The 27,372-nt window shown below is 57.4% G+C and overlaps 2 protein-coding genes across 2 annotated transcripts in view; both read right to left on the reverse strand.

The window, feature by feature from the left end:
- Positions 1-72: 72 nt before the first annotated feature.
- On the reverse strand, positions 73-3,096 carry ISYNA1 (inositol-3-phosphate synthase 1). The gene is made up of 11 exons (XM_054578738.1): positions 3,078-3,096; positions 2,841-2,969; positions 2,579-2,740; positions 2,148-2,280; positions 1,862-2,055; positions 1,520-1,669; positions 1,227-1,442; positions 956-1,120; positions 745-858; positions 450-667; positions 73-347 (listed from the first exon to the last, which is right to left on the reverse strand). Exons 2-11 carry the CDS (start codon positions 2,958-2,960, stop codon positions 149-151), a joined length of 1,671 nt encoding a protein of 556 aa, XP_054434713.1. The 5' UTR covers positions 2,961-2,969; positions 3,078-3,096; the 3' UTR covers positions 73-148.
- A 4,782-nt stretch (positions 3,097-7,878) lies between these two features.
- The window catches only part of ELL (elongation factor for RNA polymerase II), a 57,874-nt gene continuing 38,380 nt past the window's right edge, over positions 7,879-27,372 (reverse strand). The window contains exons 3-12 of the mRNA XM_054578889.1: positions 26,181-26,302; positions 25,655-25,818; positions 23,352-23,617; positions 19,816-19,940; positions 15,177-15,273; positions 13,412-13,886; positions 10,333-10,399; positions 9,928-10,099; positions 8,700-8,744; positions 7,879-8,084 (exon numbers count right to left, since the gene is read on the reverse strand). Coding sequence (XP_054434864.1) covers positions 7,968-8,084; positions 8,700-8,744; positions 9,928-10,099; positions 10,333-10,399; positions 13,412-13,886; positions 15,177-15,273; positions 19,816-19,940; positions 23,352-23,617; positions 25,655-25,818; positions 26,181-26,302 — 1,650 coding nt within the window. The 3' untranslated portion in view covers positions 7,879-7,967. The remainder of the gene's footprint in view (positions 8,085-8,699; positions 8,745-9,927; positions 10,100-10,332; positions 10,400-13,411; positions 13,887-15,176; positions 15,274-19,815; positions 19,941-23,351; positions 23,618-25,654; positions 25,819-26,180; positions 26,303-27,372) is intronic.

Consider the following 27,372-nt stretch of genomic DNA (forward strand, 5'->3'; position numbering starts at 1 on the left):
GGGAGTATTAAGGTTAGGTTGAAAGCCCCAAAAACCTGCTAGTGTGGCTGATACATAACAGTGCTTTTATTGTATTTGGAGGGGCCTGGGAGGGTGGATCCAGAGGGGAAATAGGGGTAGGAGTTGCAGGAGCTGTACGGTCACCACCCTAGGCGGTGGGCATCAGGGATGCCTCAGTCTGTGAGTGCCCACTGGCGTCACCAGTACAGCCATTGGGGGCCACTGGTGCCGATTCTTTCTTGTAAGACACATGGCAGGCAGCCAGGGGACCCACTTGCTTGAGGCTGGGGCGCTCCATCTTGTGCTCCAGGAGCATGTGGTTCTGCGGTGGAAGCCCTAGGAAGGCCCTGGAGGACAGGCAGGGGTTCAGCAGGGCCTCCCATCCCTAAGGCCCTGTGTGCATCCCCAAGAGTACAGGACCAAGGGTGGGGCCCACAGGTGGGGCACACCTGAGGATGTTCTCGATGCAGCTGCGCTGTCGGAAGAGTGAGTTGACCACAGGGCTGCCTGGCGGAGCCAGCGGCGCCTTAAAGAGGAAGCCGAGCAACGACAGTACTGAGTGGAAGCCCTGTGGCTCCGGGTCCGAGTCGGTGCAGAAGCTCACACGTTGGCACAGCTCAGTCAGGAGCACCAGGTCCAGCATGATAGGTGCGGCCAGGAGCGAGTCCTGCAGGGCCAGTGGGTCAGGCGACAGGTAGGCAGGCAGGTGGGGGGGTCCCTACCCTCCCCCCATGCGCTCCACACCTCACAGGTGTTGTGTAGCACCAGCGTGTTGGTGCCACCCAGCATCAGCTCCGATGTATATTCATCCATGGCGCGCTTGCTGTCACCCACATATGGCACATACTTGATAACCACCTGGGGGGCGGCAAGGGGTCATACAGGTCGACCTTCCTCTGCCAGGTGCCCTCCAACTCCTCCCCCACCCCCACCCCGTCATCTGCGCCCCACACACGCAGTGGTCAGGCTCCTCGCCAGGCGCATAGAGCACAGGGTTGCTCTGCACCATGTCATCCACCACGCTGCTCTTCGACACCTCCTTGGAGCGGAACTGCAGTGGCGCTGACAGGTTCTGCCCGTCATTGTTGCCCAGGTGGTTGTAGCTCACGATGGACATAGTCTGTGGGAACAAGGTACCCCGCTGACACTTGAGGCCCTGGAGTGCAAGAGCCTGGAGCTCAGGGTCTAGACTCCACCTGAGCCACGCACCCCCCAGGCCCATGCACCTTGAGGCCGGAGCTGATAAGGAAGTCAACAAGCACAGACTTGACCTTGGTCTGGCCTGACTTGAAGTCATCTCCTCCCACAAAGACGCGGCGCTGCCAAGCGAGCTCAAGTGCGCCGGGCACCAGAGTGTTCTGCGGTGACCCATTGAGGAAGGCGCAGTCCTCCAAAATGCTGGCCACTGCGAAGAGCGTGGAGGGTGACACCTCCAGCCCCAGCTGCAGGTGCAGGTGGACAATCAGTGGAGGCATTCTCCTGGCCCGCCCTGACCATGATCCACCTTGGGTGTACCCACCTGGATGGTACGCAGCAGGTTTTCAGCGGTGTCATTGAGGCCCGGGACCAATTCGCAGAAGCGCTCTGTATTTGCTGTCCACAGCACAATGACTTTGTCGAGCCCGGCGCGGGACCGGAAGTCGCGGATGTCCCTGCGGATCTGCTCCAGCTAGGGAGGGAGGAAGGTAGTACAGACCTCCTGACCAGGGGAGGCCTGAGCTACTCAGTTCCCCAACTGCAAAGGGGCCTAGACCCTTGAGATGGGGGCATGGGGAAAATGGGGGGAAGGCCGCAAAAGGGAGGTAAATGGGGAACAGGTGGCAGGGGAAGGGGCAAATGGTAGTGAGAACGAGTGCTGCACCTGCTGCGCCCGCGTGCCAGGGATGAGGTTGTCGGCACGTGCACTCTGGTTAGCTGCGATGAACTCGGGGATGTAGACCGAGGGCCTTGGGCGCAGGGCCTCCATGTGTGGCCACAGCTGCTCCTGTAGCCCCCAGTCCAGGACCTGCGCGCGCCGCATCGCCTCGGCCAGGTTCAGCGACGATATGTCCCAGCCTGGGGGCAACCCTAAGGCTCGGCCAGGCCCTGTAGCTGGGCCCCTCCAGGCCCCGCCTCCCACCCCATCCCCGGCCCAGGGCCCCGCCCACCGTCGAACACGAGGTCATCTGGCGACACCATGGGCAGCAGCGCGCGGAAGGGGACAAACACCTCCTGGCCCTCAGAGTCCAGGCCCAGGCTAACGGTACCAGCCTGCGTCAGCGAGCCGTAATAGTTGGCCTCCTGGGAGCGGCGTGGGAGGGAGGGGGACGGAGTGATGGTGAGAGTGGGCATAATGTGGGAGGACCCATGAGCCCCGCCCTACTTTGGGGGCCTGGTCTCCGCTCCAAGCCAGGGCAGAAGCTGTTGCGCCCCGCTGGAGGCCTCTCTCCAGAGTCCGCCAGCACCTTAGCACCTTAGCCTCTGCCCCCGTGGAAACCCCTCCCCTGGTCCCGTCTTCTCGGAGTCCGTGCCCTCCCCCGCACCCTGCATGGACTCCTGCGGAATCCTAGCTTCCCTAACACCCCATCTGACCCTCCACCTTGCGACCCGTGCGAGTAGGCCAGGACAGGCGCAGCCGGTTGGCTAGCACAGCAGCGGTGAGCGTGGAGCCGTTGTTGCCGCCCCAGCCGACGAGCATGACCCCGAGTCGGGGCACTTGCCGGGCGGTCCGGAAGGTGAAGCGCGTGGAGGAGGGGTGCACCTGGGACAGACGGTGCAGTGAGCCCGGGGCCGCAGACGTTGGGCAAACCCATCCCCTCCCGGCTCTCCCGGTTCCTCAATCCCCGGCTTCCCTTGCCCACCTTGAGGATGCCATCCTCGCGCCTGACGCTAGTAGTCCGGTACTCGTACTGCGCCTCGATGGCTTCGGGGCCGTAGACCACGTCGGGGCTCTCAACCACAAACTGGGCTGCGGCCTCCATCGCAGCGAGCTGGGGACACGGGGTTGGCGGGAAGTCAGCGGGAACACGAGAACGGGCCGAGCCGACCTCGATTCCCCGGACCTGCACCCCACCCGGAGCCCCCTACGCCCCACTCACCAGCAGAGTCGGTTCAGACAGCGGCGCAAGGCTGGCGTTCCGGCGCGCGAACTCTAGAGAAAAGAGCCGCGGCCCCGCCCTCACTCCGCCCCTGGCTCCGCCCGCGCCGTGGAGCTAGGTGCCGGGAGGAGGGGCACGCTGGCCTTGGACTCAGGTTCGAGGCCCAACAGCGCAGGGCCCACGAGGCTATCACGCGTCCGCCCCACCGGGCGCTGCTGGACACCCACGTGGGCTGTAGACCCTGGCCCCAGCAGCAGCCCGCGGATTCACGTCCCACCAGTCTGCCTGGGCGCGCAGCCTCTTATCCCCATTTCACAAGAGAACATTAAGGCACCAGGCCCCAGTCACAAGGCAGGATGGCTGGGCCTATGAGGGCGGGTGTCCCTGGGTCCGAGATACTGCAGGGGAAACTGGGGCAGCGCTACGAGCTAGGACTTGCATCTCAAAGCCAGACTCCCAGCCCAGGCTGCCTCCCTGTCCTTCCTGAGTGGTAGCACCCACCAAGCACTCGGACCTGACAGGGCTCTCACATAGGGGGGTCCTGGGAAAGCAGGGTTTCCCAGCTGCAGCAGGAGGGCTTGGTAGGGCCAGGTTGGGGGCGGGGCGGGGGGGCTGTTAGGTGGGCAGGGGAGAAAAGGGAACCGGCAAGGCCCAGGCAGCCAGCTGGGGAGGAGCTAGGCTTGCACAGCACTGCATCCCACTAGCACCCAGTGATAAGGGAGCGTGGGAACCTGGCGGGTAGGCGGGGGTGGCTCCCCAGGAACTTTCCAAAACAAGAGGCCTCCTCTGGCTGAAAAGTTTCCACGACTGGAGTTGGCCCAAAAGGTGGACAGTTGGGAACATTTGCAGGAAATATGGTCAGGGCCCCAGCCTTGGGGGGTGGGGCTCTAGGACTGGCCCCAGGCTTTGCTCTCAAGGGTCCCCCAGGGCGGGGGAGTTGGTAACAGACTGGGGCCCCTCCAGCTGGAGAGAACTCAGAGGGATTGCTGGTCAAGGCAGGCTGGAAGGGGTCTTGTGATCTGAAGACATCTCTTATCAAGAGAGAGAGGCTGCCCAAAACCCTTGGGGCACAAGTTCAGGAGCAGATGAAAAGGCGGCTGAGGAGGGGAGGTGGTATGGGGAACCAGGCAGACCCTCAGGGGACAGAAAACGGTGTATTTGGGTTCTGTCCTGGTTCTCGGGTGGAGACTGACTGGCCACCAGTGGCCAGTGATTTACTCATACACCTACATAATGTCACCTCCATAAAACCCCAGCAATGGGGTATGGGTGAAAGTGCGAGGTGCAGGGAAGGTGACACACGGAGAGCAGGAACGGAAGCCCTGTGCCAGTCCCCCCGCCCTGCCTGTGCCATCTCCCCCGCTTTGGCACCCTGTGAGCCATTCTAGCAAAGTGCCAAACCCACAAGGGGGTCATCCGAAATCTCAATTTATAGTCAGTTGTTCAGAAGTCTGGGTGGCTGGGGTCTGAAGTGGGGGGCAGTCTTGTGGGACTGAGCAGTTTAAGCTGTGGGGTGGGATGCCAGCCCCGGAACTTGAACTGTTGGACATCCGGTTGGTGTCGAACTGGAGGGTCATAGAGGGAGCTCATACCTCCAGGCCAGATGTGATGTCATGGGAATGTGTGCAGAGAGGAGAAAGGCCCCTAGACACAGCCCTAGGGAACCTCAGCATTCCCAGGGCAGCATGTGGGAGGTGCCAGCAGGAGGCTTGGCGCGGCAGAGCGAGCCCAGACGGGCTGGGGGGGGGGGGGCAGCTGGAAGCAGCTGGGGGCTATGCCTCACTGTAAGATGACTGCTGGGATGGCTGGGCATGCAACATGGGGTGAGGGCTGCCTGGGGGCTGGTGGTAACTGGGGACCACCATCCAGACCAGGCCACAGCCTCCCAAGGCAAGGGCAGAGCTGTCTTGGTTACTGCTGGGTGCCAGTGCCTACTAGGGGGAGCCTGGTGCACAGGAGCTCTGGGATCCAGGTGCTGGTGGAAGGACAAATGGCAGGATAAGGTGGACAGCCCCAAAGCCATGGTGTAGGTCTCGAGGGGCGGGGGAAGACCCTTTTGGGCCCCTGAGGGGACCGGACTCACTGCATTCTTGGCTTAGGAAGGACAGTCAGGGAACCAACTGCAGCTACAGCACACTAAAGAGGGTGGCACTGGGCAGTGTCGGGGGCTGCGGGCAAGGCTCTCAGAGGGGGGAGGTGGATGGGCGGGCAAGGCTGAGGCGTGACAGGGGGAGGCAGAGTACACTCTGCCCTGCCAGGCCCGCCCGACCTCGCCTCCCATGCTCCTCAGATCCCTGGGTCTTCTCAGAACTCAGGCCAAGGTCGCTGGCCGGGGGGCCACCAGGGAGGCTGAGGCCCACAACCCTGACCCCTGGACATTAATCCTGGTCTCACTCTTTATCTGCTTTTCCCTCCCAAAATAAACGCCCACCCTCCACTGTGTCCTTGGAGGCCAGGATTTCCGCCTTTGGCTCCTCACCTGAACATAGGAGAGGATGGCCATGGGCCTGTAGGGCTCCAATGGGCCTCAGCATCCCCATCCCAACTGGGGGCTCAGGGGACCCCTATCGTGCCAGCCTAGGAGGAACAAACAAAGTTACCATAGTTGTTATCAGTCACAGCTCATTTCCCCAAATAAGGGCGCTTCCCTCACCCCGCATGGTGCTGCTGCAGGCCCGAGGAACCCTCTGTGGGACTCAGCCCACCCCATCCATACTGCAGTTAGGGGGCCCACTACCCTGCTCATACACCTGCCTCCCCAGTTCCTCTGTTGTTTCTTACCTGCGACCAGGTGGTCTTGGCCTCCTGCCCTGGCACCTGCAGGGCCCATTGACTCAGGTCAGCCTTCACCTGCTGGCCTCATTCCTAGGCAGTGGCTCAGGCAGGCTGCCCAGAATGCTTTCTCTGCCCAGCCACCATGGCCTGACCCCAGCCCAGCCCCACATAGGACCAGGCCACCTGGCTGTGACAGACAGACAGACACACCCACACAGCCTGGGCTGCTAGATTCAGTTCAGTGAAATTTATTGTAGGTTGAAAAAAATCAGCATTCACCTGTTTAGTGTACAAAAAGGACACTAGATCTTTAAGAAAATATTAGGAAACTGCAGACGTGGATGCTTTCAATTGTAACATTTTGGCAAAAGTGAAAAGTTCTTGTAAACACCAACTCCATGGCTCAATATAGTTTTTCTCCACAGTACAATATTAAAAGGAAAAAAAAACAGTATCAATAAGTTAAGACCATATTTAATCAGCTAGAACTTTTGTCCATCAACCCCCAAAGCATAAAACTTTTCTTAGCTTCATAATTCCTTAAAAGGAAGGGAAAAAACAAACAACAAAAAGGAAATTCAACTGAAAGTCCCCTGACCAGGGCAGAGGGCTGGGCCTCCTTAAATGATCCCTTGTCTCCAGTCTGCCTATCCTCATACATGGCTGTGTGCACAACTCGGGGTCCAGGGTTTTCTCAGCCCTTTTCCATTCTGTCCCAAGTGAAAAACAACACAACAGCTAGGGAGACATGAAGGATGAGCTTCCCTGGTGCTGGGACACCCAGGGGCCTGTGGAAAAGACTGTGGGGTGAGCACAGTGCAGGCGTTCACAGGGGGCCTGCTCTCTGGGAAACCATCAGGAGGTGCCCCGTAGCTTACACACAGCTGTGCCTGTGAGCACTGCTGCTCTCCCCGCAGGGTGTGGGTCACAGCTACCCCCCGCCCCGCCACTGAAGGTGGTCCTGAATCTGAGTGCAAACCTCAGACCCCACCATGCCCTGGCACCTGGGGTCACACACACGCACACACACGAACACATACACACAGCTCCCCGATGCTCTGGAGGACACTACACTAGGCACAGTGACTAAGCAGCAATTGGGGTGTCCATACAGCCTGTGTCCCCAGAGTGGGTGGACTAGGAGCCTTTTCTGAGCTCACTCTCAGGGGCCCCCTGACCCTACCAACCCCCAGCCCCTCCCTGAGTGCATACCCCGTGGTGGCTCTGCTAAGACAACACCAGGACCCACAAGGGGACTGAGAAACGGAGTGAGGTCCCAAAAGTACAACATGAAAAGCAGCAGTAAAGGGGAAATTGAGAACATGGAATAAAGTCCAGCACTGTTGCTGCATAATGAGCTTGTAGCACAGAGAACCCCAGTGCCCGACAGCTGAGGGCCTGAAATAGTGGACAGGCCAGGGGCTCCAGCAGCTGCTCTGGGGGCCAGCTGGAGTTCCCAAAATAGACCTGGGGGGTTGACCCACCCTGCACACCCCCTTAGAGAGAGCCCACCCTTGCTTGGGCTTGGAGAGCCTGGTCAGGCACTCAGCCAGAGCCCGGCCTGGGAAAGGTGACCAAGGCTGGTCCCCCGCCCAAACTTCCCAATGGCATCTGTAATACTGCAGAAAGAACATAGGGCAGCGTCTAGACCCTGGGCGTCCAAAGAGGGGGAGGCACAGGTTTAGAAAAAAGATGCTTTCTCTTTCATACAAAAATAGACTCAAGTCTCATGAGCAGTAGCTAAAAGTGGCTGTCTTTGTATAAAACTAGAAAAGGCAGGCAGGCCGGCCAAGTCTTCCAGCAAGAGGAAGCTGAAGCCCCTTGGGCTGTAGTCAGCGAAGAGTTGGGCTTCCTAGAGAGCTTGTTCCAGGCAAGGGCTGCTCAGGAGGTACAGGGGCCAGGGATCACCCCACCTGGGTCCCCACCTGGATCTGTGACCTGTGGGTGCCAGGTCTGCAGGGGCTCCCCTGAAAGCCGGCATTGCTGGCTCAGATGAACTTGTCTTCCTTGTGTTTATTTTGTTAAATAAATTCCCCCCCCTTTTCAGCTCCCCCCGCCCCGCTGCCCCGGCTCCCCTGATCCAGGGAGGGGGAGCTCCTGTCCTGTGGCCTGGGGCTAGGGCCAAGCCTGCAGCTGCCGCTGGTCATACTCGGCAATGAGCCTCTTGATGTGGGCCAGCTTGCTGTGCAGGTACTCACAACGGTGCTTCTCCTGGCTGTAGTTGGTGTTGGTCTGCAACAGAGCGGCAGGGTGAGCCATGTCCTGCAGCCCCGGCATCCTGGAGCATGGCTGTAGTGGGCGCTCCCCCGTGTGGAGATGGCTAGCCTACTGGCCACCTCAGGCTCCCACTGTTCCTGCTTACAGGCCAGTGCCCACTGGGCAATGACAGGGACCCCTGCTCCACCTTGGGCCAGAGCCCTGGTCTGGCTTCCCTCCCAAGCCCCATGCCCTACCCTGAGAAATGGGGTTGTGGCACAGGGGCGGGTCAGAGGCGTGACAGGCATGAAGCCTCCAGGCTGGGCTAGGCAACGGCTGGCAAGGACCCAGGTGGCATGCAGGGCACACAAATGGTGGACCCACAGCTAGTGGCCTTCAGGAATAAAAGCTGATATCGCCCTGACCACCATCGGCAAGGAGCCACCTCACAGATCTTCAGGAACCCCGAGGAGAGAGCCCTGAGCCCATGAGGCTGGGCATCCCTGCCAGACGAGTAGCTGAAGCTGGGAACTTTGTCTCCTTTCCTTGACCTTCCAGGTTGCATACTGAGCAGCGGGGGAGCTTGAGGGCACTGGGGTGCATGGTGAGAAGCTGCTCCCTACCACCTCCCACAGCGGGGTGGAGACTCACCTTTTTGATTTTGCGATATTCCTGCAAAATCTGCCCACGAGTAGTCTAGAGGAAAACAAAACAGGAAGAAAACAGTGCCCTCACCTGTCGGAAGCTCCAAGTGAGTGGAGGGGGCCTCACTGATAACCCATGACCTGCATGTCACCACTGGCCTGGGGACAATAAGCCTCCAGGTGGCCCTGAGGAGAGCTGATCTATGTACAGAGGAAGGGCAGGCTGGGAGAAGGAAGCGGGACCTGGGCAAAGTTCGGGGACCCAGCCTCAGGGACAAGCCAGCGCAGTGGGAGGGGGCAAAGAGCAGGCAGGGGGCCTCCTTCCCTTGCAGCCCAGTGGCCCGCCCACTGTTCATGGCTAAGCCCAGAGGCCCTCGCTACCTGGGTACGCAAGGGGACACTGGGGCGCATACACTTGATGGGAATGCTCTGGGGGCTCATCTGTCCCAGTCCCTCAGACCCCCATCACTCCTTCAATCAAGAGATGTCTCCTCTGAAAACCAAAGTGGCCTCTGCCAGTAGAGACAAACCCTGACTGCTGACTGACTATGGCTGACCCTGTAGTCAGGCGACCAGCTCTGAAAGGTGGCCCAAGAGGGTGGCTAGCATCCCAGGGCTGGTGACCAAGACTCTCTCATTGCAGGGAGCTCCCACATAAGGGCTTAGGGAGACTACGTGTCCTTGGCCAGAGGACGAGGACTCCTAATACAGGTGGGAGGACGACCACCAGGGCTCTCCATCCTCTCCCACCTCCCACTGTGGCTCTGACGGGGCACAGGTGGGCCACGGGGGCCATGGGGTGCCGTGTGGCCCGGCCCTTCCCCTCCTGGCCGAGGCGCACCCTGTGGTGTGGGCAGCAGGCTGCACAGAGGACCCCAGGCACTCTCACAGGTGGGACACAGCCCCGACCCACTGTCCCCTGGCCTCGCCTTCCTGGCTGCTCTGAGCATCACCCTCGTCCCCAGGGCCCGAGCTCCACCTGCTGAGTTGGCTCCACTGTCCCCACTGCAGAGACCAAGCAGGCAGAGAGCCTTCGGGCTCCAGTGGCAGAGCCCAGGGATAGGCCTCAATCAAGTAACCAGCAAGGGGTGACCACCTGCCAGTCCATGAGGGGCAAAACGCTGGCACAGATCCTCACCAGGGAGGACAGGGATTAGGTTTAGAGGCCTTGGACTTAGCTCAACTATGAGAAACAGGACCCCCTCCCTGGGTGAGGTGTGGGCAGTGGGCCCTACCTCGTACTCTTCGGAGCCCTGGGAGAGCTGCCGGAGCTGGGCATCCAACTGCGTGAAGCGCCGCGTGATCTGCTCGATGCGGGCGTGCAGGTCTCGGTACTCACTGTACTCAGCATTGAAGTCGTTCTTATAGCTCTGACGCTGCTCCGAGGAGGAGATGGTGGCATATTTTCTGGAAATGGGAGAGAGAACGGTGGGGCTCAGGGCCGCTGTAGAGAGGCTGCAGTGCCCGTGGCCACGCGAACAGCCCCCACCCAGGGAGGGCCTGGCCTAGAACAAGCTGAGTGGCTGGAACCGCACTCAGGCACTCGGACTCCGTCTTGCTGCTGCTGACCTGCAGCGCGCGGAGGGAAGGGGCGCCAGGGGTGAAGCCCCCGGGAGAAGCGGCTGAAAGGAAGTACTCACAGCAAGTAGTCAGGCGTCTCCGAGGTTGATGTGGGGACGCTTGAGCTGTTGCAGGTCCCATTTAAACCTACAAAGATCAAACAAAATCTGCAAAAGGTACATGCTTCATTGTCTGAAGGACATGGAGGGACAGCAGTGGGACTGTGAGAGACTGTGGGACCCTGCTGGACCCAGGGGAACCTCGGCCTTTCCATCATGGTTGTAGGCATATGTTTCTAAACCACAGCTGTGTAAGTACAGAGCAAACAAGTCCCTGGAGTGTCTGGTTCCGGCCATGAAGCACAAAAACAGACGGTCCCAGGGGAAACCTTGAACCTGCCTGCACCTCTCTCTGCTGACGGAGTCAGTGGTCAGAGTTCCGCCTAATGCTCCCACTCTCCCCACCATACAAAGGACTTTGGGACCCAAAGGGCAGCTCCAGAACAGGGCTGGGCCAGAGCTGGGAAGGGGCACACCCCAGGCTGTCATGGTGGGGCCCAAGGACACAAGACCAAGACCTACCCAGACCGTAGTCAACGGAAACTACAATCTAGTGCACCAACCCTCAGCTCCCCCCCCAGCTTCTTCGATGGCTTTTCCCCACATACATAGAAGAGGTTCTGTCACACTGTGGCATATCCTCAGTGAGAGGAGAGCAGTTCGCCAAGCGCTCTCTTGGTTTCATGCTTGGGCGGTAGGCATCTGGGCACCAGGCCACTGCGCAGCACAGCCCGCCCTCACCTGTGTGTCGTCTTTGATGAGGCTGTGCCCTCCCTGAGCTAAAGCCTGACAGATGCATATTAGAGGGTTTAGTCCCTGCTCCCATAACGCATGTCTGGCTCAAGGCAGGCCTCCTGGGATATTCTGCTTCGAGGCTCAACACAGCTTTGGGACCCTGCCTGTGGCAAGTCTCTCAGGCCCCACTCCTGCTCGAGTGCTTGGCCTCCCCTGTGCCAGTGGAGGTGCCTCCTGCCATGGGGCCGCCGCCTCGCTGGCAAGAGCCCCCACAGCTGCTCCTCTCCCCGCACTCCCATGTGTCCCCTTTCACAACCTCCATCATTCCTCTAGCTCCTCCTGTGCCTCCAAGGGAAGAGAGCAAGGGGATGTGTCTGTGAGGAGTTAACACTGCAGGACATGGAAAAAGGGCTTCCCACCCTGCCCACAGGGGTCAGTGGGCCTGAGCTGAGCCCAAGCCCTCCCCCACCCAGCAGGCCAGCCTGCCCCAGAAGGCACCCAGTGGCCACAGGAGTGGTCCACAGCCTGAGTAAAAGTTGGGGGGTGGGCAGAGGACCCAGGAGAGGTCTGTAGCACAGGGTGATGAAGAGGGCGGCCAGAGAGTGGCTCTGGGAAGCATGAGTGGGGGCAGCCACACCGGTTGGGGTCAGAGGTTATCATTAGGCAGGGCTGGGACAAAAGGGACAGACCAGGAGACAGTGTCATGCAGAAGAGTGGGCTAAATCAATGCAGGAAGCTTCCTCAGGTGCTGACCTGGAACCTTCTCCAGAGTTTGGGAAGGGGCCTGGTGCCAGCAAACAATGCTACCATTAAGGAAGGCCGGGGGTTCCTGCTCATTCGCGTTCGCCTGCACACGCAGAGCCCAGCCCGTACCCCAGAAAGAGCCATAGAGTGGCACAGGGTGAAGAGGGCTCTGGGTGGGCAGTGGGGGGTTCTGTGCCCACCCATCACTGTTATCATTTGAGCCTCCTTCAAGGCGTAGGTTAAGATGATGACTAACACCAGGCTCGGTCTCTGGCGCTCAGCCTTCTTCCTGGGGGTGTCTGCTCCCTGGTTTGTCTGATTCTAAACCCTACTTTCTTTCCTTGGCCTAGGGACTGGGGACAAGCTGCCTGGCCAACTGATAAAAGTCAGGATCTGAGCCCCATGTATTCATGAGGCCAGCCTGGGCTTCATCTTTCTGGTCCCAGTCTTCCCCCTTCCCAGGACACTACCAGAGGCACAAGGATCTTGCTTCTATCATTTGGGAGAGAACGCGCTACTGGGCCAGGCTGCTCAGAACCTGTCTTTGCAGAAAAGAAGGGATCAGAGGGGCACTCAGGGAACGAGGCCACCTTCACCCAGTCTGCCTATCCAGATGCTGGGAAGCGCAGTGGCGCAGCAGGGCCACGAGGAACCCAGATGACTGACCTTGTGTCTGCCAGGACATGCCCTCCAGCTAGAGGGTGGGGCTGCAGCAGCCTTTCTGGAGAGCAGGTGAACAACTCCTTAAACAGCCAAAAATGGCTTCACCACCTCAGCAATGGCCCCTGCTTCGCTGCCTAGGGAAATGATCCCCCGGCCGCAGAAGATGACAGGCCTGGGACCGCCTGCACGTGGTGGGGCAGGCGGGGGTGGGGTGGGGGAGCCGGCAGGGAGGGCCGTGATTGTGTTACTACATACTGACCGAGTTCACAGACACATGGGGTGCTCACCTCAGGTGCCTGGGGCTGTGAACTCAGGGCGGCCCAGGCTCTGCCGAGAGCCTGGCCAGTCCACATGGCTCCACAGTGTCCCCGAGCCCCACGGAGGTTCTCCTGCTCAGTCCATGGCCCAGGCCAGCCTTGTACCCCTCACCCTGCTGCTGAGGCCCCGGATCTTTCAACTTCCATCTTCCCCACTGACTGTGTTACCTCGTTCCAGGACCTCATTCTGGCTCTTCCTGCCCACTGTTCTATGAACAGCCTCCCAGACCCTTTCTCCACAGGCTACGCAGGCCGCATGAGGCCCGCGGCAGTCCAGGTGCTGCCCTCCTCCCACCAGGCCATCCCTGCAGCTTTCCCAAGCCAGCGGGCCCTGGCTCCTAGCTCCTGGCTCAGTGTCTGCACCTGGAACTCGTGTCTCTCCCTGCGCACTGCCCCTCCTGCTGTGAGACTCAGCTCGGTCGAACCTGTGCCTCTAGCCCCCAGTGCTGGCCTGGCGCACAAAGACTTCAAGAGGCTCCAGGGCTGAGACCTCTGGGTCATTCACAGATGCCTGGGGCGAAAACATAGGGTGCAGAGGGGTTGAATGTGCAGAGTGAGCCAACGCAGGGGCACGCAGCGCAATGCGCTCCCCTCGGCACTATATGGAGCCCCTGGCCACAGGCCTGCCTCTCCGCACCTACCTGGGGCAACTGGCGGGGCTCCAAGGGAGTCAGGCACGAGGTCTGGTGGCCCGGCCCGGGGCCTGTCCCCAGAGGCTCTCTCCTTGTCCTTGTGCTTCTTGTACTTCTTCTTGGACTTGCCACGAGACGAGCTGCCGTGGGGTCTGCTGGGCTGGGCACAGTCCTTCAGCAGGGGCAGGCTGAGGCACGCAGTGGGGGCTGAGGTGGCCACTTCCCCACGATCACAGTCCCGGCCACTGTGGCCCAAGTCATTGCTGACATCAGCCAGAGGGTCGTGTGCCCTCGGAGGATCCAGCCGTGGAGGTAGGTGGGCATCTGTGCCAGTCAGTGGGCCCGGGGTGGGCAGCAGGGCCTCCCGGGCGTGGGGTGCACTTAACTTCCCATTGAGGGCCGGCTGAGCTCTCTGGGCGAAGTGCGATATCCTTGGTTTCTTGTTGGCCAGCGGGTCGATAAAATCAGAAGGCTGGGGCCGTTTCTGGGAAGGAAGAGAGGCCATTTTAGAGGGGAGCCTGTGTCTGAAGCGACTGGTGTCCCTGGGGGAGTGGGGAACAACTCAGCAGCAACAGGCCTACCTGAGCTAAGTGCGCAGGTGGGGCAGGCCCCAGGAAACCCAGTGCCCGCTGCAAGGCCTGCTCCAGCCACAGGGGCACGCAGATACCAGCCAGGCCCTTGGAGCCTGCCCCAAGGACACATGCAGGGGATGGAAGGGTGGCCAGGTCATCTGTGAACTGGCCCTACCACCTCCAGAGATTGGTTTGAAATGTCGCTGTGCTCAACATCTTCCCCAGACGACAGAAACGGTTGGTGAGCCAAGCCTGAGGGAAGCAGAGCAGCCCCACAGGCTGAGACCCCTCACCCTAAACCCCTGACTACTCTGATCTCAGGGCGACCTGGTGACATAGTCTGGGTCTCATCTCCATTTCACAGAGGCTTAGACTGGGGCATGTGAGGCAAGGCCAGATCACAGGAAGGGAGCCTGCACTGGCCCAGGTGGCCCCAACCCAGGGGGTGGCCGTAGGATGTATGTGAAACAAGGCCCCACAGTCGAGGTGTGTGCATGGCCCTAGTCTTTCCACAAGGAGGCCTCAGGGCTGTGGAGATGGGTAGAGTGTTCCAGGCCAGAGGAGGAGGGGTAGATGAGGGGGCGAGGGAAGGGGGAAGGGGGAAGGGGGAGGAGAGAGGAGAGGGGCCAGGATGTGGGACTCACAAGTCAGAGCACAAAGGTGGCTGGGGATAGCTTTTACCAAAAAAGCTCAAGCAATGATGAGAGGGGCTTAGCTAAAGGCCACCCCAGCCGGAGCGAGGTGAGCCGCACCTCCCCCCGCCCCCCGCCCCCCGCCGCCCTTCCTGACTACTGGCTACAATGGCGGCAGCCACCGCAGCTCACAGGGCCCCACTGGGTGCCGTTCGTCCTGCTAGCACACTGGATTTTACGGGATCCTCCACAGCCCTGAGAGGCAACAGAAGCACCTACAGACACAACATGAGGCTCAGAGCAGTCCAGTGCTTGTCCCTCCCTTAGCCACACCTCTGGAAGGTGTCCAAGGGAAGCGCACCCAGGTCCTGGGCCCTGGCCTCCAGACTAAGGGAAGCCAGGCAGCTGCTCACTTATTTAAGAAAATGTCCCAGCCCTGAGCCGAGGGCCCAACAGATTCCCCAAACATCAAGGCTGGGTCAGGCCCAGTGGCTCTGGGTGAGACCTGCTGTCTTGTTCCTCCACAAACATCAGCACCTCCTCTGTCATACCCACGTCCGCTGCTCCTACCTGCGGGGGTGAGACCGAGCTCCCGTGCTCTCTTGGAGGGCTGGTGGCTGCAGAGTCTCCGGGAAGGCCGCCTGCACTCTGCGGCTGGCACAGCTTCCTGCAAAGGGGAAGCAGGTTGGGTGGGGGCTTGCAGCAGTAACCCACAGGGCATACCCAGGCCCACCTGTCTCTGCAAAGACACCACACTGTCCCGCCTTCCCTGAGTGATTTGGGGATGGGCTGCTGCCCTGAACCAGAGGAGGGCGAGTGTGATGGGTATGTTAGGACCTGGGGGGCAGAGCTGCTAGGGCGCATCCCACCCTAGGTTTATCCACAGCTGCCCCGTGGCTGTTGGCCTCGCTGCCCAGAGGACTGCCCCACTGGGTGTCCTGTGCCCAGAGAAGGGTCAGCTGATGACCCACTCCTCTAGTCTCCTGTTACCATGGAGACCAGGAAATCACGCAGAATTGACCAAACTCTCAATGTCTGTACTGTTTCCCCATGGAAGCTGGGACACTGGGGTGGTGGCCCTCGGCTGTTGATCCTAATAATGATGTTCATTGTAGAAACTTTACAGAATGTAGAAGAGAACTAAGATGCCCTGGCCCGTGACAGGAAGGCCTCCTGGATTCAGCACCCGCCTTCCTGGGGGGCCCAGACTACTGTACCTCCTTGTGGATGAGAAGGGTGGCCACTGGCTCACCCGGACCTGAGCAAAACAATGCAGCCAGGGATAAAAGAAGAGACAGGCACCCCAACACTTAATGGGCAGAAAGAGGCCCTGATAGGGACCTGGTGCTATGTGTGGTGCCAGGGGCCTCCTCAGCCTGCAGGGAAGCTGAGGTCCAGGGGCTCAGAGGCCACATTTGTGCTGCTTCAACCAACGACAAGCAAGCCTGACTCTCTGACCAAGGCCCACACTCCAGACCACTGTTGCCCGTCCCCTGCATGTGGCCCACATGCAAGCAGAGTCACAGGAAAGGAACCCAAAACATGCAGAAGCTGCCTTGGCCGGTGTGCCTCAGTTAGTTGGAGCATTGTCCTGTGTCCCATAAACCGAAAGGTTGCAGGTATGATCCCAGGTTGGGGCGCATGCCTAGGTTGCAGGTTCAATCCCAGGCTGGGGTGTATGAGAGAGGCAACCAACTGATGTTTCTCTCTCATTGATGGTTCTCTTCCTTTCTCTCTCTCCCTCCCTTCCCCTTTCTCTAAAATCAATAAGCATGTCCTCAGGTGGGGATAAAAAAAACCCCAAAAAACCACACATGCAGGAGCTCACTAGGCAACATGGTCCCAATGGCCAAGGTGGGGCAGGTTTGCTGTCCAGCCACAGGGAAGCCACCAGAGCTCTGGTTAAAGACTGAAAACCAAGGACTGGCATTTTTTGTTCGCTCTCTTTCAAGTCCCTCACTAAAAGGACATGAAGAAGAAAGAAAACAAGAGAACAACATTTAACACTAAAGCAATACAGGTGGTGACTGTCCCATAGGATCCTGAAGCCTGTGGGTCGGAGCCTCTGGGACCTCCAAGGAGGAGCTCCAGCCAGGCTGTTCCTGTGCAGCCCTGCCATGGGACCTGGTCTGCTGCAGAGTCCACGGCATATCCAGGAGAGAAGGAACCCAGGACTTCTCCCGGTGCTGGCAGGCTGCTCAGGCCACACCTGGACAATAGGAGGAACAGACGTGTGGCTTTGGGAGAAGAGAAAACAGAGAGACCCTTGGGAGGAGTCAGAGCCGCCAGGAAGGAGTCCTGAGGAGGGCGGGGCTTCTGGGCAATGAACGCCAGTCTCCAAAAGAGAAAAATACATTAAAAAAAAGGAGAGACTGAGGGCATGAAAACTTCAACTCAACAACAAAAACGCCTGTTTTTTCTTCAGAAAGTCAAAAGACTTGAACAGACATTTCTCCAAAGAAGATCTACAAATGGTCAGTTAGCACAGGACTAGGCACTCAACACTGTTCTTCATCAGGGAAACGCAAATCAAAACCACAAAGAAATGCTACCTCACACCTATTACACTAAAAAAAAAAACAAAACAAAACAACAAACCAAAACCAAAAATAGAGAAGTGTTGGCGAGAATAAAAAGAAATTGGAAGTCCTGTGCACTGTGGGTGGGAATGTAAAATGGTGCGGTCACTAAGGAAGAGTTTAGTGGTATTTCAAAAAGTTAATCACAGAATTACCATAAGGCAGCGAGGCCCGGCCAGGCAGCTCAGTTGGTTAGAGCATCGTCCTTATATATCAAGGCTGCAGGTTAGATCCCAGGTCAGGGCACACACAAGAACCAACCAATGAATGCATAAATAAGTGGAATAAGAAATTGATGTTTCTCTCTCTCTCTCAAATAAATAAATACTTTTTAAAAGCTTAAAAAAATGGTAAGTGTTTGAGAGAACTGAAAATCCACATTCACACAAATCCCTGGACACAAATGCTCATAGCAGCACAATCACACCAAGAGGTGGAAACAACCTGGGTATCCACTGACAGATGAATTAATAAACAAAATGTGGCCCATCCACATAATAGATTATTTGGCCATAAAAGGGAATGAAGCACTGACACACACTAAAACCTGGATGAACCTTAAAAAATTACAATACATAAAAGCCAGGCACAAAAGGCCATGTGGTATATGATCCCATTTATATGAAATGTCCAGAACAGGCAAATCCATAGTGACAGAAAACAAATTAGTGGTTGCCAGGGGTTGAGGGAGCGCGATAGGGGAATGACTGCTAATGAGGACGTAGTCTCCTTTGGGGTGATGGAAATGTCCTGGAATTAGACAGACGCGATGGCTGCCCAACACTGTGAATCGACTAAATACCAATAAGTCATACACTTTAAATGAGTGATTTGTGTTAAGTGAATCATATCTCAATAAACTTATTTAAAAAAAATCCTTAAAAGTAAAAATGGCATCACTGCCACTGATAAAAACACTATGCTACAAAAAGACAACAGGAAGAACTCTTGGGAACAAGAAATGATGGCCAAAAAGACAGGACGGGAGAAGCCAAATAAATCTCCTAAAAGGAAAAAAAAGAGAATAGACAACAGGGAAGACAATGGGAAGAGCTGAAGAGCATACTGCCCCAGTGGCAGATTTAGAGGAAGCATGAGGAAGGACAGGGCGAGTTTTCAGACTTTGAGGGCCACAATGCCCCCCTCCCCGCCAGATCACCTATGAGGCTGTCCACGTGGGTGTGCACAGGGCCGGGTGGGGAACCTCTGAGCACTGTTTCCCCCCATCCAAACACACGTACCTGTGCACACACACTTGTATGCAAACATGCACATGGGCTACTTGCTCTCAGCCATGCCCCTTCCTGGGAGCTCAGTGAGGACAAGGCCCTGGGGTCTAGAAACACAGGCACCTGGTGAGAGACTCTGAAGGAAAGACAGACAGGAGCGGCCCTGCTGGCCCCTAAGTGCCCCTTGCCACCTCAAAGCAGCTGGGTGGGGGTAATCAGCCATTTCAACACTGGACCTTTTACCAAAAATTCTATGATGAATGAAAACACCTGCAGGAGGGGACAGTGACAACGTGACATGTTTAGCTGAGGCAACAGGAGACCACCAGAAAGGGCAAATGGGAGAGGGCGTCTCTTCTACAGAGATGGTCCTTCTCAGCTCCCCAGGGCCTAGAGACCTTGGACAGCCAGAGCAGGGGACAGCGCTGAGAAGCGTGGGGTTCACCTAGAGTGGCCCTGACTCAGTTCTGCTTTCCAGATGCAATTACTGCTTAAAAGAGCTGAACTTAAACACACACACACACACACACACACACACACACACACAAAACACCCTTCATAAAGAGCTCCAAGTCATAATGCACATTTTGCCCAAATTTTTAGGGGAAAATAAGGATGCAGATTATACATGGGTAGTACCTAAAATACCTTGTATCTTGTGTTTTGTAATTATTTGTTACATAAAATTCCCTGCATCATGTTAAAAAATGAAAGCTAAAGTTCCTTTATAATACAAATAATAAGTATCTAAATATAAATAAGTATTTTAAAAAATTAAAACAAAAGATTTTTTTCCTTAAAGTTTGGGCCAAAAACATGGATGCGCATTATACACAGCACAATACGGGTAATCGCCAATCCGCCAGCTCCCAGGCTGGGCATCAATCAAGAAGTAATCAGTCCCGGGCCATTACTCACTCCTCCCAGAGCCCCCTAGGCCACCACTGACCTCTGGTTCCAATTAACCCTAGAGGGGATGTGTTCAGTTAACCTACTTAGTCACGTCTGTGGGGAGTTTTCTTTAACTTTCTCTACTTCACATTCTCGGATGGTTCTGAGGAGGAGGTGTCTTCTAAGCAGAAGCCCTTGGGGACTCACAGATTCTGAGAAGCAGCTTCATGGGAAGGGAGGGGGGCAGTGGAAACAGTCTGGGTGGACTGAGGCCTTTGTCAGGCACTATGGTATTAGAGAGCAACACATGCCTTCTATCTGACACATCGGGAGCTGGCCTTTCCCCCAACGGGCGGCCAAGATGGGCTGCCCAGGCGGTGGGAAGGAGGGCCAGAGAGTTCCCGCGGACCCTTCCACCTGGTGCTTGGCCCTGAGGCCTTTGGCACTAGGGGAGGCCACGCCGGCACTCTGGGGATGAGATCTGTGCCAGGCCTGGGGAAGTGGCCTTACCTGACAAGCATGCGCTTCAGTAGCTGCTGGTCCCCCTCTGAGTAGCCGGGCCAATCCTTCTGCACATCCTTGTACACACAGTCCTTCAGTGTGCACGTGCCGTCCTTGGCATTCACGTTGGCCACCTGCAACACAGAGCCAGCGTCACCTGGTGGGAAGCCTGAAGGGTAGGGGACATGGAGAAAACACGCAGACCTGGAAGGGAAGAGGATAGCACCCCACACCGAGCTCTTCTGCACTAGGTCCAGACACACACACCTTACAGCTGCTAGGGGCCAGAATGGCTCCAAAACAGGGGGCTGCCACCAGCTTACCCCCTGCTATGGACTGAATGTGTATATCCACCCAAAATTCATGTTACGGTATGTGATAGTATTTGGAGGTGGAGCCTCTGGGAGATGATTAGGTCCTACGAATGAGCCCTCATGAATGGGATTAATCTCTTTATAAAAGCTCCAGAAAGCTCCCTCACCCCTTCTGCCATGTGAGGGCACAGTGTGGAGATGCTGTCTATGAACCAGGAAGGAGGCCTTTGCCAGCCACCCAATCTGCCGGCACCTTGGTCTTGAACATCCAGCCTCTAGAACTGTGAGAAGTAAATGCCTGTTGTTTGAGCTACCCAGTCCATGTGACTGTCACAGCAGCTTGAATGCTTGAATGGATGAAGACACCCCACTAGGACTTGCAGCTCCTAGAACAGAGTAGGCTGAGGCTGGGGATGCCAGGAGAGGGGGGCATCCAGGGACTGGACTGAGCCAACCTTCTGTGTAACAGCCAGCTCTGCTCCCACTGGTTAACAATGGCTGAGTTGGTCTCCAAGGTGGTTTTCAAACATCTGCCTTAGGGTGCTTGAAGTTGTGAAGGCCACTCCCCTAAAGCTGGCACTTCTGTGACTGTCTCACTGGGTAAAGCTGGGCACCCTGGTCTCCTGCACACGCATGTTGCTATTTCTCCCTATTGCTGGGTTCTAAGAGGACTCCACGTCAGTGATTCCTACAAAGAACGTTTTTAACAGTTGAGTAATATTCCATCAAATGGCCACACTGTGATTCATTCAAATGTTTTTCCTTTGTTGGACACTGACGTGCTTCTAGTTTCTCGGTAGCAGAAACAGACGTCACTGTGTGCAGGCTCTTTCATGCAGGCAATGTTTTGTCTTCGGCCAGCTTCCCAGAAGTGGGGTTAGTCAGTCAAAAGCTCTGAACATTTTTATAGCTTTTGATACACTTTGCTTAATGCTCTCCAGAAGGGCATCCCATCCCTCAACACTCCCACCCAAGAGGACAGCCTATGGGTTTCTGAGGCCCAGCTAGCACCAGAGACAGATGCCTTCAATCTCTGCTTTCCACGTTCCCACAGGAGAGAGAAGGCTCCATTGAGGAGCGCAATTTCGTCAGTGCTGCTCACGCAGGGTGCTGGGGCGGAGGGGCGGCTGACCAGCCTGGGCGAGGTACCGCCCACAGGACTCCCAGAGACCTTCCCCTTCCCCAAGCTGACAGGGTCCTGCTGCCTCCCCGCTGTCACTGGGAAGAACTAGCTGGGGAATGAACACAGACACATGTGGCAGACGGGCCCATTCAGGAGGAACCGGAGCAGGACGCTGCCTGCAGATGATGGCTGGGCTGCCTCCAGGAGGCTGCCAACCCAGGCTGAGCAGGGAAGCCAGAGCCCAGCATGGTGCCTCTCTGGTTCCAGAAGGGCCTGGAGCAACGAGAGCATCTGGGGATTAGAAAACAGAGCAGGTGCTCCAGGCAGGTCCTCATCAGCACCTCCAGACCCATCTCTCCAGAAGATGGAGCTTGGCATCCTGCCGTGTCTGAGAGCTGCGCTGAGGGTAAACCTCAGGTGCAACCGTGTGCTCAATCAGCTAAAGCTTCACATTCTGCCTTTGAAGGGCTCGCGTGTTTCTTCTTCATTCCAGGCAAGAGGGGCGGGCAGGAGCGCGGGCATTCCTAGGAACACCACCCGAGAGGTGGAGGGCACAGGCGGACGGCAGTGAGGGCTGTAGGCATGTCCACAGGCAGGCGTGGGTCCCACCCGTGTCTTCAGTCCTGACTCACATCTGACAACCGTCAAACTCCGCTGCCTTCCGCCACGCTACAGAAAAAGGGGGCAGGCCTGCTGTACGCATCCCTTTAACTCCCAGGACAAGGCCAACACATTTGACCATCTAAGGAACTGAGTCCCCTGGGAAGGCTGTTCCTGGTTCTGGGGCTTTCTGGATTCTTTGGCAAGCTTCCATGCCAATCCTGAACCCTCAGGAAGAAAAACCACTGCTTGGTTTCTGCCAGCATCACCCATGATCTGGGGATGGCACCTCAGGAGGCCAAATCCCCAGAGAGTTGCCCAGTGAGTGCACATGGGAGCCCCTGACGCCCTGGTGATGTGAGGTGTCAGCAAGTACCAAGGCCCTGGGACACAGGAGATGTCTTCCTAGGCAAAGGGTGGGGAGGCACCTGCCCATGGGACCTCAGCGACCATGGCTGGGCCTGGGCACCAGCCCAGATCTGCAACCATGCATGGACTGAAGCTTCATCTTTTACAACAGGGAAAGATCACAGAGGCCTCTTCTCCCTACCCTTGTCCTTCGCCATGAACTGCCTGGGGCGTAAGGGTAATGAGGGACCCGAGCCAGAGCACAGGTGCTGACGTCCTCCTACTAAACACTTCGGGCTGCACTGAGAAAGGGGAAACGAACACGTGGAGGCCCGCTGAAGAATTCAGCAAACGTGGAAATTCATCCTCAGGCATAGCTACCATCTCGGTGTGGGCCTTCTGCCACAGGAGGTGCTGGCCGAGTGCCCAGAGTTTCGGAGGCGGAAAGCAGGAAGGACAGGTGAGCTGGCAGAGGGAAGCCCGGAGAGGCCTGACTGAGCCTTCTCCTCGGGTCGCTGGCAGGCCTGTCCTCACAGCAGCACAGTGAAGCAGCATGTGCATGGCCTGGCTGATGTGGTGAAGCCAGAGCAAGCCACTCGCTCACCTCCCAGGTCCTCTAGCTGCCTCTTAGAGCCCTGAGGGCATCCAGAGCAGGGACTCGGGGAGGTGGCTGTGCTCCCTGCACCTGCTCCAAAGCACAGCTGTTTTCAGTAGCAGGCTCCGCCTGCCAGCACCCAGGTTCCTGCCAGGTAAGCCCTAGTCCCCACAAGAGGTGCTGCAGTCATGTCCCAGCCACACATGGAAACTGGAGGGTTTAGAAGTGAAGAGTCCTGCCAAGAGCCACAGCTGGTGAATGGCAGGGAGGCCCACCTAACTGCTGAGCCCTGGTTCTTGCTAACTAACAAGGGTGCATACCTGGTTTCACTCAATTCTAAAACACTCATGCAACTGGAGTCTTGGATCTCTTGTGCAATGCCTGCCACCTATGTGCTAGCAGATGTCACAGAGCACAGCGCTAGTGTCTCTCTGAGCTGACCCATAAGCCCGCAGACAGTAAATGCCACGCTCCCGGCCCACTGTGTGTCCAGACCATCTGCAGAAGGTGCTCATAGGCTGGCTGGACCCCACCCCACCCCAGCCAGCCCTGGGTAAGCATGCACCTGCTGGAGGAGGCTGTCCAGCGTGTCCTTGTCTGCCTGGGCCAGGCCATCCTTCTGTAGCCGCAGCAGCAGTTCTGCCTTCCGGTAGGGCCTCAGTGCCAGAAGATGCAGCACCCGGTCACGGAAAGGCCTCTGAGACACCCCACCACCCCCGCTAACACCACTCTTCTTGATGGCACTTGCCAGGTTGATGGGGGTTGCCCGCTTCCGGGAGGGCACGGCATCTGTCGCCCCTGGGGCTGGTTTCCTAAACTGAACCTTCTTGCCTACAACGAGAACCAGGGTGTTAAATTAAGGATCGGAGGAGGGGAGTGGGTGACCATGGGGTCCCAGTGTCTGGTGCTGATGCCAAGTTCCTGAGTGTGGAAAGCGATGGCCAGCACCACCAACTTCTGCCAAGCCAGCATGTCCCAGCGAGCCTGCCTGGTGGGGAGCCAGAGTGGCCGAGAGCGCCACCTGCTGACCACATACAGTTCACTGGGCACCTCCAGGCTCAGAAGTGAGAGCGGCAGAAGAGCATGTTTAGGGCCATAACTGACTTCATCATGGGCAACCTAAATCCTGGGGACCAAAAACACTGACCACCACAGGGAGAGGGGGCTGGTCCAGGAGCCCTCTTGATGTTAAATGGGGGGCGGGGGATGGCGTGACTTGCCAAGGGCCCCACGGGATCCACCATTCTCTTTTGTAAGAAAGAAGGGAATAAAGATGTCAGCCATTTGGGCAGCTCCTCTGGAGAACCTGGGATGTTAGCAGATCCCCAGCTGCACCTCCAAGTGCCTGTTCCTCAGGCAGATGTGGTGGTGCCTGGCAGCAGCGGGCCGCTCCCCATCCTTCTGGTACAGACTATGGGGTCCAGCATGGCTGCCGCCTCCACTGAGCCAGTAAGCACCGCTCTCAAGGAAGGAAGTCATTACCTCCATTCAGGACAGAGCGCCGATACCGAGGCAATGTGGATGGCTGAGTGAGGGCAGTGCACGCCCCAAACCCGTGGCCCAAAAAACTCTCCATGATGCCTTCTTTTTGCTCTTATCCCTCAAATCTGATTTGTCAGGTTAACACAGGAAGGTGTTTCTTGAATCCTCAGGACCTGACTCCATCCCTAGAGAACCCAGCTGACAGGCTGACATGGGGAGGGGAAAGACCAGGCCCAGCCAGAGGTGCCTGTCAGCATCTAAGAGGCCAGATGAGTGTTTCCATCAAAGCGTAAAGGGCTGCAAAAACCCTCACTGCATATACAAAGTAGTCCAATAAGACAAAGCTTGACCAAGTTTTTGGCCAAGGACCCAGAAATGTACTAAGATTTGTATGAATTTCTATGTTTGCATCTGGAGGCAAAAGAAAGTAGGTGAAGCATTTTTGGTTCTGGCCCCAGCGGCTGGCGACCCTGTCCACTGGGACTCAGCACTGACTGACAGGGATTTCATTCAGAGCCAACCCCACAGCCAAGCAAAGGAAACCAGGCTTTCTTTGGGGAGGGGTTTTTGACACCTTCCTGCCATTTGTTAAAAAAGAAAAACCTCACAAAGCCACTGAGGTCCTTGTTTACTGTAGGCTGGTTCATGCCTCTCCAGCCTAATGCTTCTCTTCCCCCGGCAATAAATTCTTTTAACTCCTCAACTCTGCCTCTGTCCAGGAGGTGAAAAGGCTGCAGCTAGATGATGAGCTTTCTGAACAAACTGTACTTTTCTCTCAACTTTTAAGGTTGTCAGTGTCTTAATTTCACCAAAAGTATTTCCGAGCAGATGCTGAGCTGCTGGAGCCTACTGGGCTAGCAGGGGTCACGGCCTTTCCCTCCCGGTCTCAGCCTCATGGCCCCTCGCCAGCCCCAGCACAGCAGCAGGCCGCTGTGGGGTGCATCTGGCAGTTGGCAGCAGGCTGGCCATCTCGGCCTTGGTGAGGAGTCATCTGGGCAGATGAGACAGGGTGGTGGCCTGAGAAAATATGGCCACCCTGTCTTCACGGAGCACGTCTGAGTCCCTGATGGGTAAAGGCCCTTGAGGCTGCAGCCTGGGAGAGAGGCCGAAATTCAAATTCCTCCAGTTCTTGGGCCCTGAGTCCACCGGGGTGTTCGGAGGCAGCAAACAGCATAGCCCCACCTGACTCAGCAGAGCCTTCTTTCTGACCTGACATGGGCTTGGCTAGTCCTGCTCAGGGGCTGGGCCACACACCTCTGTCACCCGTCACTCCTGCTCCTGGCACGGATGGGCCCTGAATGCCTCCTGCTCTCCCAACAGTTGCCTAGCAGGCAATAGCCCCCAGGGTGGAGCCCCTCCGGTTGGAGCCCAGGTCCCCTTCCTCACCTAGGTAGCGGCCTCCGGCCTTGATGACGATGGCACCCCGGCTCCGCGTCTCCTCCTCGGCCTGTGCCATGCTCTGCCGCGCCTTCTGGTAGGAGTCATCGGTGGCACACACTGTGATTTTGTCTTGGATGCTACCCAAGCAGTCCAGGTGTACGTCCCCATGGCTGTAAGACAAGGGGCCAGGAGCCAAGATGAGTACCTGGGAGACAGGAAGATATGGTCTTGGGGCCCAAACCCCCACCCTGACCATCCCCTGCCAGGAAATGGGGCTCAGCACTGATGGAGCCACCTGGTTTCCACAAGGTACATCTTGACCAAGAAGAAACAAGGGGACCTAGGCCCCTGGGTCACAGGCACAACGCCAGCACCTACACCCTAGGACACACTGGAAGGAGTCAGAGGGGCTCATCTGAGAGAAGGGGACATGGGGCCAGAAGCGGTGGGCAAACACCTGCACAGTGGTCTGAGCTGGGGGAAGGGGCTCAGGGCAGAGGCGGGGAGGCAGGGCCGGTGCTCTGGGCCTCACCTGGAGACGTACTGCTGGATGCAGTCGAAGCTGCCCTGGGGGCTGTCACGGCCAATGTTGGAGAGGTAGAAGGAGAAGGTCCGAGCCTCTGAGGGGCAGTCAGGCTGGGGGATGGAGATGTGCTGCAGAGATTGGGGGAGTAGTGTCACCAAGAGTCCACAAGAGTCCAAAGTATGGAGGAGACTGTGGCACAGGTCAGCTGCTGGACCCTGCCCGTCCACACACTGTGACCCTTATGGCAAGAAGATGCCAGCACTTTCCTTCAAAACATACCTCTGCTTTCCTGGCAGTGACAGGACCCAAGGGAGTACAGAACACTCGACATGCACCCGGCAGCAAGGACCCCACCCAGATGTGGGCCATGGCTCAGTTTCCCCACCCACCAAACAGGGCATCCTTAAAGGTGAAATGAAACAAGGTGGGTGTCAGAAGCTAGCAGGGCACGCTGGACAGTCAAGATGCTCTGCCCCTCGCTCCCACTTAATGACTTCCTCCCACCTCCTCCATGGGAATACAGATTCCGCTTGAGTGTCTGTCTACTGCCCTGTGACAATGAGCAAGGTTTCTGAAGGTCACAAGGGAGACTCAAGCACAGCCGGGTGCACATTTGCACACAGCTACCCAGAACATGCAGAAAGCTCATGCACCGGTCAGCATAATGAAAAGGAGTTTCCGGGGAACCTGAGCTCAATATGGGTAGCTTCCCCGTGCTCGTTCTGATCCTCTCCCTAACCCAGTCCTGGTCTGGGAGGACCTGGTCTCCTCAGGCAGCATCTGTCTGTCTCAGCTCAGGAGGCAGTGGCTACAGAGATTGTCAGTCCCCACTGGGCTGTAACCCCTAAAGAGATGGGGATCCAGCCTGAGCCCCAAGGCTCTCGTGGCTCTGGGTACTTCCCACCCTACCTACCCCACCCATCAGCTTGTGCAGCCCCACCCAGGCAGGCAGGTGGGAAGAATGCACACTGGCTCCAGCTGCAAAACAGAACACTGCTACTGTGCAGCCACCATCATGACAAGCACATCCCACACTGGATCAAGACAAAGGGGACGCCTGCCTGAGTGCACAGGTGTAGGAAGCCCCCTTGTGACAGCTCCGGGACACCCCCTGCAGCCTGGCGGAGAGTTGATGGTAGGGCCATGCCATGTGCCTAGAGGCCCACTCACCACGCTGCAGATGCCCTACCCAAGCCTG

Source organism: Pteronotus mesoamericanus, unplaced genomic scaffold (assembly GCF_021234165.1).
Source record: "Pteronotus mesoamericanus isolate MK-2021 breed Mesoamerican mustached bat unplaced genomic scaffold, CSHL_Meso_final contig_502, whole genome shotgun sequence".
Classification (NCBI taxonomy): Eukaryota; Metazoa; Chordata; class Mammalia; order Chiroptera; family Mormoopidae; genus Pteronotus; species Pteronotus mesoamericanus.